General features: G+C 44.8%; 1 protein-coding gene across 3 annotated transcripts in view; it reads right to left on the reverse strand.

Moving 5' to 3' along the window:
• Positions 1-11927, reverse strand: part of JAZF1 (JAZF zinc finger 1) — a 336091-nt gene extending 324164 nt beyond the window's left edge. For 2 of the 3 annotated variants that reach the window (XR_010945555.1, XM_067746590.1), the window contains exon 1: positions 11589-11925. Coding sequence is in view for 2 of the 3 variants with exons in the window: in XM_067746590.1 (XP_067602691.1) it covers positions 11589-11703 (115 nt within the window). In the remaining variant the exon portion in view is untranslated. Of the gene's footprint in view, positions 1-11588 lie in introns of all 3 variants that reach the window. The other variant, XM_067746591.1, reaches the window with a different exon arrangement.
• Between the last annotated feature and the right edge of the window lie 239 nt (positions 11928-12166).

The raw sequence follows: 12166 nt of genomic DNA on the forward strand, positions 1-12166 counted from the left end.
ATGAAAAGCACATATAACTTAACATCTCTTGATCAAATTTTTTGGTCTGATGTTTGCATATTTTTACAGCAAACATTTTGGTGTGGGCCCCTGAAAGTGCTGAAGTGAAGCCAACATACAAACGGGAGTTTCCAGCCCAAACAGAACACTGAAACGCATTAACTTAAGTCACACACTGTCAACCATTGGGTTGAGTTGGTGCCAAACTCCAGACGTCTAGTGTCAGAAATATTCTATCAAAAGATCTACTCGATAAAGATCTAAAATCTAAACTATCTATAAATTACTTGGGGCCTGTGTGGCACCTGCTGGGAGTCCTGAAAAGGAGTTTTAGCCCACAGACACACCAGCCTGTCAGATACCCCAACAACAGATTAGCTCCACAAGGACAGAGGCCTAGAAAAGTTCATCTGGAATTTTAGAGGTGAAAGCTTTCCGTAATACATATTTAGCTTGAATTTACAAAAAAGCTTCAAAAGCCCCAACACCTTTATTTGATGTTTGATACCTAAGGAAGCATGGGCATAACTTACACTTATTTATGCTTATTACCATGCTATTCCGTTTACTTAACAGTAAGCTGTATAAATATGACTCTATAGATTCCCCTGCTTTTGCCATTTCTTTTTTTTTTTTTTTTTTTAACGCGGGCCTCTCACTGTTGTGGCCCCTTCCGGACGTGCAGCCTGAGCGGCCATGGCTCACGGGCCCAGCCGCTCCACGGCATGTGGGATCTTCCCGGACCGGGGCACGAACCCGTGTCCCCTGCATCGGCAGGCGGACTCTCAACCACTGTGCCACCAAGGAAGCCCTGCCATTTTTTATATAATTATGCCATGTATTGAGAATCAGGCAGCTAAATTAGCATTCGAGAGACTTTCACTGAATGATTTAGGTAAGAAAAGGGGGGCTTCAATTTTTAAGCCCAGATGTGCTCCTGCACCAGCCGTTCGAGGTCTGATGATACAGAAATGTGACCTAAAGTGTGCAGTCAGTGCCACCAGGGAAATGTCCATCAGGGAGGGCTCTAAACACATGCCAAGAGGTCAGGGCTCGTAATTCGCAATGTTTGTATAGCTGGGTCCAGTTAGGTATCATTGGTCCAAACAGATTTTTAAAATAATGCACATGAACATAATGACATTATTTTAATTTTGAAAATCTAAAGTAAAAGAGAAGTTTGTAAGTGTTTACAGTGTTAGGTATTATGTTTGAAAAGAGTCTTCCACCCCCACATAAATAAGTATAGGTAAAGGAAAGAAAACCAGTCAGCATCTTTAGACAATTCAGTAATTATAACCATTTTAGAACTGCCAAATTATTGTTTTCATTACTGTTACTGTGATGCTGGGATGCTCATGGACTCTCCTAACCTACATAAACATTTTCTTAGAAGCCTTGAAACATTTGTTCCCTTTGGAAATGCAGCCATTCTGTGTGTAAGACACTTAGGTATACAACAGCCTTCTATTAAAATGCAAACATCTCATAAAAAGTCACAGTTTATAAAGAGCAAGTGCTAAGGTATATGGGGACACCCGAGAGCAAAGCCTGTCTCTCCCTCCCCTGAGCATTTTACTGGCTGTGTACTTCATGCTGGGTTATTTGGTCTAGGTCTTGATCTGTTTCTTATGCCAAATGGGACTCATATTGAATTCTTAAGCAATGCGTATAAAGCAGCTAACCAGTGCATCACTAGTGGACACTTAATGATGGTAGTTATTGTTACTATTTTATATAAATAAGATTGTCAGAACTGTCCAGGTGGAATCAGGATTCAAAATCCAATTCTGTCTAGCTTCACAGCCCCAGCTTCTCCCCACTGCAGCCCCTGGCCTCCCTTACACCAAACATCCCTGGCAAAGATGTGGAAGGGATGCAAGATACTTTTTTGTCCTAGCATTGTTTAAGTCCTAGAATGTTCTAGACAACAAAATACGGTAGGTCAGGCAAAAAATGATTCAACTAAGCTTCGTAATATTCTCAATCTGGAAAAGGATTAACCAAGTTAAATTCCCAAGTGTAAAAATAAAGAAGTGGATTTCCTTTTCAAATCTCCCTTTTAAAAAAAAAAAAGTCTTCTTAAAATGTCCTTAATATAAACTACCCTAAACTAATTACATAACTAGTGTCTGTATGTGTGCCATTAACATATACACATAAACAAATAAATATGTAAGTCCTCACGTATGCACACCTCCAGAGATGATTAGCTTCAAAAATGCTTTTCACTGCCCAAAGTTCCCTTTGTAACTTATTCTTCCACAGCCCAAGACGTTTCTTGATTTTTATTTTCATTTCATTTCTGAAAACACTCCTTGAGGAAGATGCTAGGAGGATGGCAAGGCCCAGTCCTACAGAAAGGGGCCAAGTTTCCGGGGGAGGCAAAGTCCATAGGTGGCTACCATAAAGTACGGTGCACACAATTCTGGCAGAGACATGAGCCAACGCTACAGCACAAAGAAGGAAGGACCAGTTATGATGATGCTATTTACTGAGGGAAATGTTTGTTTTTTAATCTTACCAAAATAAACAAGCATTCTAGTCATATTTCACCAGATAAGGTATTTAACTAACATGGTAGCATATTTAACTCAAAATTAGAAGGTGGTACTTCTAGGATAGAAATGTCTAATTCATAGCTTGCTGTGAGGGTGAATCAGATACTGTATGAAAATTGTTTAGAACTGTATCTGGCACATAGTAATGACTCTCTAATTAGTACTAAGAAATGGACCCAAGTTTTACAGGGCCTGCAGCTTTAGACCCTGTTTATGAAAAAAACTGCAACATTATAAATACAAAATGCTTAGAAAAGTGATTATTTAGATTTTAAAAAATCACAGCAAAATACAAAGTTTTAAAGCTGACATTACCAAAACACCACAAAATCGAAATTCAGGAAAAGAACCCAGTATGTGAATTAATTTATCACCTGAAACACTGCTGTAAATACTTCTTTGGGGCTGCACACTCTTGATTACTTCTCATATGACAACGACTCATATTAATATCATTTTCTATACGGCACAAAGATAAATTGGTCTTTCCTCAAGCATGGGTGATCAAAATTTATTTTTAATTATTGATAATTCAGAAAAGTTACTTTTAGCCTCATAGCTCTTTATGATGCCATATAAATTTTTAGGATTGTTGTCAAATTTGTAAACACTTATTAATTTTCTTTCACATGTGAGCCACAAGAGTCCAGGGCATTCCAAGTCTCCTTGTGCACTGACTAACTTTAAATATTTTTTGTACTGATGACACTCAGTAATCAGTTTGCTGTGTGTTTTGTTGTCACTGATATGTGTTTACGTATGTGTGTTTCTACACATTTACACACTCACGTCAAACAAGAAACTTAAACACGGAATTCCCATTAAAAAACATGGTGCGTTTATAAATGTATATTTGCATTATTGAGTATATCCCTAACAGAAAGAACTTCCATGTCAAAGACACTTAGATGAGAACTGAATCTTCTACTTACAATTTTATACATCTAGTAAGTAGAAGAATTTTCCAGACTAGCTTCTGGCTCCATACCATATTCAAACCATATTCCCACCAGCAGAAGTCATAGTACAGATTCATGCTGCAATATTAACCCGTCCCTGCCCCTTTTTGTACAGACCCTAGGTGAGCTGGCACATTGGCACATCCCCAGGTGGACGACATTCCTGGGAAGTGATTCCTACCCTAGGATGGCTAGGAATAACTTAACTAGACACAGAGACGACTGTGAACTGAATAAATGCATCCCACTCAACCCAAACTAAAAGTGTCCCCAATTCAACTGCCCCTTAGCTATATCTCAGAAACACTCTCAATTCCGATGTCACTGAATCCAAGGAGAAATGTTACAGAAGGGAAGTCAGAGTGGAAAAGGATAATGTTACCCGACTGCTGTTAAAATCTTACACCCTACAAATTTTACAAGTTATGATGTCATCCATGAATGCATGGCTGTGTACACTGGTGGGCTCCTCTAGGGCCTTGGAAAGGGCTGGGTGAACCCAAGCAATATATTCAGAAATGGTAAAACATATACTGTACAAGTGAGGGGCCCTGGGGCTTGCAATTCATTAGCTTCACAATAAATCTGCCTCTGTGGTCCCGATTATTCTTCATCATTTATCTCAGTCTGTACATGTCTGGTCTCTCCAAATAAATTTCAATCCTTTGGAAACAGGAAGTACAGTCCTAAGTACTGTAGATAGAAAATACTCAAAAATGTTTGTGGTAGTCCTCACTATGCACAGTGATCTAGGGAGAGAGAGAAATGTATATATATCCACCTATAAGTACACATATGTATATATGTATACATATATCTGTGTGGTGTATATACACATACATATATAAATACACACATATACATACGCCATTTATGTATGCATTATATATGTATTTGTATTATATATTTTATATATATAACATTTATCTACACATTATGTATATATATTAATTCTATATATGTATAATACCAAAGAAAGAGTGAGTCTTTTCAAATTAACAGCATGGTATCCAGATCTTGTCCCTTCAAGGAGGTCTATCTCAGAAGAAAGGCACTATTAGAGCCTGGCAGACAGAGAACAGGGCTTCCTTTAGGAGGCCAGTGGGTGAGCCAGGCCATCAGGAGACTATCAATGCTCTCTAGTGCTGGACAGAGAGTCTGTAGTTAGTGACCCAAAAGAGGCACTTTGACGTCTGCCAAAGTGGAGAGAGAGTTATTGGGAAGACTTCATCCTTAAAGAGAATATCCATTAATCTGGTCTGTGCTTGCAGCTGGACTTTAAAAAAAATAGGTGAAAACTACTGCATGATTACAGTGCTTAGTGCAAGGGGAAAATATAATTTTCTTTCAACTGATTTAGCATATTAAATGAAAGCCTTTTTTTAAAGAAACATATAATAAGTTTCTGACATTTGCAGTTTCCGATTTTCAAATTCTAAATAAAACAACATCTGCTATTCAAGAATAACACTTTAGCCAGGTCAGTATGGAACAAATCTATTATCTCGTCATGAAACAAAATGTATTATCTGCAATCCAGCAAGTACTGATGTTTCTTCAGTAGTACCCAGTCTGTACCATGTCTGCACTGTTAAGATCTGAGGGCAGGGGTAAGGATGGGGTGCGGAGGGAAACCTAAGGACATGCGGGGTATGATTCTTGTGCTAAAAGCAAAAGCTGGAAAAAAAAGGGAGGATTTTTAAGGGCTTCAATAGTATTGTGCCCTGTCTCTCAGACCTCAGTCTAAAACTCAAGGCCTTTGGCTTCCAGACAGTCCTAGGAAAGCCCCTCTCATCACGTATCACCAGCCTGCTCCAGTCTGGAGGCTTCTTCCCTGTCATCAACAGAAGAATCGGGTTTTCTGAAAACAGCTGTCAGTTTGCACTTCTAGAATTGTCAAGGTGGGAAATGTCACCAAAATAATTGCACTCTAAGGGAAACTAGTTTCCAAAGAACACGAATGCTTCTGTCAAGTTAGTTGGCTGTAGGCAAGAGTTTTTCTGTCTGTGCGTTTCAGTCATACATCAGAAAACATGGACAGGAGAAAACAATCAAAAACTTGTGAAACTTATGAGACAGGATGTTCACTAGCAAGGTTTTATAAAGGGTGATTTGACTGCTTTCAGGTGACAATTGGGCAAATGGAAAAGCCACTAAAGATGGTGTTTTGGAGGAAGTTTTACATTTAGGGGTCCCCCACTGGGTGGTGTGTGCACACATGTGTGTGCGCCCACTCATGCACACACACGCACTTAAAATCTCCCTGGCTCTCTACCTGGGACCTTCTAGTGAACCATGGGAGGGATTAACAGGGCATCCTGCCACCAAGCCACAGGGTACAGGCAAAGAGCAGGGCGGGCAGTGACAAGCCTTTAATTCATCCATTTATTCATTCAGTCATTCCTTCTCTCCCCAGGAAATGCCCTCGTGGGAATGTGCCCACAGCCCCAAGGCACAGTGCCTCTTTCTAGTCTTGGGTTTTTTTTCAACTAAACGCAGGCCACAAGGAAAGGCCATGTTGGAAGCCGCTGGCCTTGACACCACTTCCTAGTCCACAGCGGCAAAGGCCTTTGCCAGAGTCTAAAGTACCTCTGGCCACACGGAAGAGAAGGTGGCCAGAGGCTGCAACCCCAACGCTGGACTGTGGGTGTCCCATTTCTGACTCTCAGTCTTTCCTGGGACAGGCCTGGTGATTTTATATAGTTGTAGGTGGATACCACCCACATTCTATTAACCTCTAATGTAGACCTTCATAGGATTCCAACATACTTACTTAGCAAACACATAAAATGGCAAGAAACTGGATGACGTACATAACTTACTACTACTGAAGTAAGTGAGTACTTTACACATAGTAGCTCACTTAACCCTCATCAGCCACTCCATGGGGTAGGCGCTGTTATGAGCCTCATTATACAGAAGATGAAACTGAAGCTCAGTGTGGTTAAGTCATCTGTCCTTAGTCAAACGGCTGACAAGTGGCAGAGATGCATATTCCAAACCAAGCAAACGGGGTTCACCATGGGGCCTCCGAGATGATCCTCATCTCAAGGGGTCAGAGTTACTTCCTGAAGGAGGAAGCAGACCGGCTGGGGGTGGAAGGGGAGCAGGGCCAGGGCTGTCTAGCTCTTCAGCTGTCTGGCAATTTGGCACAAGCCCAGGTCTGCATACCCGTCTGAAATTCAAATTCCAGCTCACACTTACCAGTCACGGAAACTTAGGCGAGTTAAGTAATCTTTCTGTGCCTCAGTTTGCTCACCTATAAAGTGGAGATAATAAGGGCCTACTACATATCATACACCCATCTATTTAGTATACAGTAGCACGGCTTTAAGATAATGCAAATTTTTACCAAACTGTCCTTGGAGCCAAATCCTACATTATTGATAGTAACTACCTTATTTTTCTTTCCGGAGACTTTGACCTTTATTAATTAGATGGTTTACAAATCTATCCTACGAAATGAAGCAGCATGGATTTATTACCCGGATTTTAGAGATGAGGTGACTCACAAGAAGAAACCTGCTGACATTCAGGGTCAAGACCCAACCAAGTCATAGCTACTGCAAGCCACCATTAGGCAACAATGCTCCACTTCCTTATGGGGCCCCGACAGAAAAGTCTTAGTCAAGAATAGCAAAACTGGGCTTCCCTGGTGGCGCAGTGGTTGAGAGTCTGCCTGCCAATGCAGGGGACGCGGGTTCGTGCCCCGGTCTGGGAAGATCCCACATGCCGCAGAGCAGCTAGGCCTGTAAGCCATGGCCGCTGAGCCTGCGCATCCGGAGCCTGTGCTCTGCAACGGGAGAGGCCACAACAGTGAGAGGCCCGTGTACCGCAAAAAAAAAAAGCAAAACTGAGGCTCCCAACATCTGGGGAAAGTTCTAAATGACCTGCTCGTTTAGTACCATCACAAGAATAACCGAATCTGGTCAAATTTGTGTTTCAGTTTAAGAGGTGCAAGTTGCATTCTTGTTCCCTCTGCCTGGACCTTAATGTTCCCTGTTTGTCCTCATGGCTAACTCCCTCACTTCTGTCAAGGTTTTGGCTCACCTATCAGCTTCTCAGTGAGGCCTATACTGGCCAACCAAGTGGAAATTCCACCACTTCATCTCCCAATCCACCTTAGCCTGCTCTAATCGGTCTCTTCCATACCACTAACCACCTGCCAACATACTATATAATTTACATCTTATGCTGACTATTTATTGTCTATCTCCCACCACTAGAACATAACCTCCCCAAAGGTTGGGATCTTTGTTCACCAAAATATACCAAGTGCCTAGAACTGTACCTGGTACAAAATTGGTGCTCGATATCTATCAGTATATAAATAAAAATCCAAATGCTTTTGATTCTTATAAATGTACCAAATAATCAAATCTAGTAAGAATGATTAAACAGTTGTCTTTCTCAGACCAAAAGCCAAAGACTTCACAGCACTGGGATGCACAGACGGAGCAGACATCTCATGAGTCTGTGACATGACCTTCAGTGCTAAATTTAGGGCTCTCAGTGTTTCTATGATTCCTAGTTACCAGTTCAACTTCACCTACCTAGGATGTGTATGTCAAGAGTGTTTCTACAAACTCAAGTATTTACTCACAATAAGAAGCAAACAAATCCTGATCAGCTTTTCCCATCTCCAGGAAACAAAGCCAGGTTATGAATGAACTGACAGTGAAGCTGATGGAGAAACACTTCACACCTGCAGGGCTGTGGGATTTCTAGGCAATTTAAGTTGAGGGGGAAGGGTTTTAGTTGGGGTACCCAGCTTGTGCACGGAGACAGGTGCTCCAGGACTAAACCAGCAACGAAATGCAAGGAAGAAAATGGGACCTCAGGTGCAGCACTCCTCCAACAGAAAGGAAAAGAGCTAAAACAGATGATGGTGCAAATCACACTTCCTTTGGCTCTACAGCCCCAAATCCTCGTTCCTAATGGGTATGGATAATTGGTTAACAACAAGAACTGAGTGTACACGTATAACAGCTACTCTCAAATTAATGCACTTAATTAATCTGAACTAAGCAATACAGTTATAATGAAAACTATGGGCTTTGTACACTAAAGGCCTTGAAAAATCTGTCATGCAAGAAATATGCCTTATTCCCATCTGTAAACCTTCATTTCATTACTGCTTAAGGATTTTGACTAGTGGTTAAATGGTAATAACTCAGAAAGGTCAAGATGGACCTGTTACTTGAGCACATCTCTAATACTCCTATAATTGCTAAATAACAAACTCCTTGAAAAAATTAAAGATAATATTAACATATATCTTAGTAGTCTTCATGCATCATTTTAATGTGGCCACTTGATGACAAAGACTCAGAATTGGTAAATCAATCATTAAAAATAACAATCTCTCCAAAAATTTATAGACTGACCCACAAACAATAAATTCCACTTAACAATACATGTAGTATAGAACATTCACCAAATGCTTTATCTGGTATATTTTCACTCATGTCCCTTCATCGGAAGTGTATTTACATGACACTGCCTACTAAGTAGGTTGTTTTTATTCTTCTTGAGGTCAATTCTTATTTCTTTCTGCATATGGGGCTGTCTTTGAAAGTAAGGGGCCTCTCCTCAGTTAAGGTACAGAATAGTTTCACTTGGTCTCTTCAGCCAGGGAATTCTAAGTGTTTGTTCATCTAACATTTACTTTCCATAAAGTTTTCTATTGTCAAACTAATTCCAAAGTATAGTAATTGTTAGCCGCGCCTCCAAATTCACCTAAGTCATAGCTACTGTTATAAATTTAAATGTTCAATATTTTCACTAAGAGAAAAACACTAGCCCTTTGGGGGTGACCATCACTTAAAAGTTTTACAAAATTTATGGACCACTTAACCCTCTTAAAAATGTTTGCAAGATACTAAAAACAATTTCTAGAAACTTAAAGAATTTGTGATTCACCAATGGTTTTAAATTATCTAACTGATTACAGACTTAAACCCTCAAGAAGGATAACTGTCTTTAACACATTTTAATAAATATAATTTTATTTTCTTTTAACCAGCTAGTCCAAGTAGGCAGGCAATGTGGGGAAATTATTACTTACATTAATTACAGTTTATCCTAAAATAACTGTGAGTGAATGGGATATGCAATGACAGCCTTCCCTAGGTCAGGAAATGTTATTTATATAGTTATATAATACATATTTATTATATTTATATTTTTTATTTATTATTGAAAGTAAGAGAAACAACTTCAACTAACAAAATTTCCATTGGAGCTTTGCATTACTGGAGTTTTAGTATTATTTTAAACTACCCATCATGAAAAATCTGATTTATCCTTTAAGCACCTTCAGTTATTACTATTCAATCATGATGATGAATCAGCAAATATGTTACTGCATTAAACTGCCTTTAAGACTACCAAAACTTCCCTAGCTCTTCTGTCACACCTTTATCAGAGGAGATGGCAAAAGTTATTACACGGATGTTTTAAAACTTCGTAAGTTTCAAAACCTGGACAATTACTCATCCAGATTATGTTTTGAAAGATGGTTTGTAGACATTTTCAATGAGTATTTCCCGTTCTGGATGTCCCATCATATACCCATTCTAAACTAGCATTCAATGTTTATTAAGCACTCACTGTGTGCAAAGAGAAAGCATTATACTAAGAGAAGGAGCTTAAGGCTCGGCCTCATTTTATTCGTGCATAAATACACAGCAGTCGTGATTTATTCTCTCAACTTTGTAGAAACGTGAGCTGCATCCACATGGCAAAATCCATAGCATTCATTGGGAAATGACTTTCTGGGGGCAATTCACAGGTTCTCTGGATTAGGCAGCCCCATTGGGGCATCACGCGGGCCCTTCATCTTCCAGCCCACACAGGACAATTCGTGGGCTCCGGCCACACCTTCCGCAGGTGGCTGGATCGCCCGAACCACACGAACCCGACCCATCTCTCCTCGCAGCAGCTCCGGATAGGAGCATGGAAACGTGTGCAAGGGCTTCTGCTAATTAAAGGACTTGTTGAAAGGCCCCGGGGTCTTGGGCAGGAAGAGAAAGCAGCCGCCCCGCGGGGTCCCCCTCCCCCGCGGCCACCAAGTCCCCGGCGCCCGGGGCGCTGCGCAGGCCGCCGCTGCGGATACCCGGCGCAGCCGGCGCACCTCGGGCCTAGCACCATTTGAAAGGCAAATCTCAGAGCCGGAGCGCATTTAAATGCCCTGCCCCGGGTCCTGGGGGACGGCTCTCCAGCGGACGCAGCCGCAGGGGCCTCCGGGGCGGCGCGGCCCTGGGCGCTGGGCGCGGCCCGCGGGCGCACCCGGGACCTCAGCCCGCAGCGCCCCGGCAACCGCGCCAGGCCGGGGCAGAAGCGGGCGCCCTCAGACCAGCGAACCCTGCCGCCGCCGGGGGAAAGAGCAAGCGCCGCGTCCTCCGGCCGCGGCTCCGGCCCCCTCCCGACGCACCACACCTAGCAACCAGCGCTGACAGGACGCAGTGGCGGCGGTGCCGGGAGGAGGAAGCGGAATGGCTGCCGCGGTGGAGCCACCCCCGCCCCCCCGCTCCCACCTCCCAGCGGCTGCAGCCGCCGCCGAGCCCTGACAGCTCGAGCCCGGGCGGAAGCGGCGGGCGGCTTGCAGCGCCCGCCCCCAGCCGCCCCCAGCCGCCCCCAGCCGCTCCGACCACCCGGGCCAACTAACTCCGCGCTCCTGCCCAGAGCCGGCCGGTCGCCCCGCCAGCCCCGCCGCGCCCTCCGCCCCGCGCCGCATCGGTCCCTCCCCCCGCCGCCCCCTCCACCGCGCAGCCCCACTCCCACCACTTCGCCGCGGGCGCGCACGCCCCTCGGAATCCCCCAGCCCGCCAGCGGCACCTCGGGGCGCCCGCCCCTCCCCCTCCTCTCCCCCAGCCCCACCCTGCCCCCATCCCCACCGCACCTCGCGCCTCCGCATCCCGCCACCCCCATGCCCCGGGCTCCCACACACCCTCCCCGCCCCGCCGCCGCCTTCCTCCCTCCTGACCACCCCTGGCCATTCTGGGGTTCTCGCCTGGGCAGGAGTTTCCGCGCGCCGGGCACCCCCGCCCACCCCCGGGCCATTTACCGATGTGGTTGTCTTCGATGTGCTCGATGAGGTCGGCCAGGGTGGGGAAGTGGAGTCCGCAGCCCCCGAATCGGCAGGTATTAGAGAAGAAGGAGGCGGCGGCGATGCCTGTCATGGTGCTACATCGAGAGCCCCCCTGGTGTCGGCTCAGCCAGCGCCGGGCGGGCGGAGGGAGGGAGGGAGGCAGGGTGGGGTGAGGAGAGGAGGGGCTGGGGGAGGGGGAGAGAGGCGGGGTGAGGGGAGCGCAGAGGACCGGACGGAGGGAGAGGGGGCGAGAGCGATGGAAGGATTGCGAGGAGAGACCGGGAGGCAGAGGGGAGGGGAGGCGGCGGCGGCGGCGGCGTCGGGAGCGGCGGGGGGAGAGGCGGGGGGAGGGTGGGGGTGGGAGTGAGGCCGCCGCAGCTGGGAGGAGGAACCAGGGCGCGCGGCAACAGCTGTGCGGCCCCAACCTCCGCCCCTGGACCGAGGCCTCACCTGGGAGCGCCTGCCACCAACTTTATCTCACTCGGCCTGCCCTTCACAGTTGGTAATACATGCAATCTGTTTGGAGCCTCCTTGGTTATGTGTATTACATTCCT

The sequence above is a fragment of the Pseudorca crassidens genome, chromosome 8, assembly GCF_039906515.1.
Source record: "Pseudorca crassidens isolate mPseCra1 chromosome 8, mPseCra1.hap1, whole genome shotgun sequence".
Taxonomy (NCBI): Eukaryota; Metazoa; Chordata; class Mammalia; order Artiodactyla; family Delphinidae; genus Pseudorca; species Pseudorca crassidens.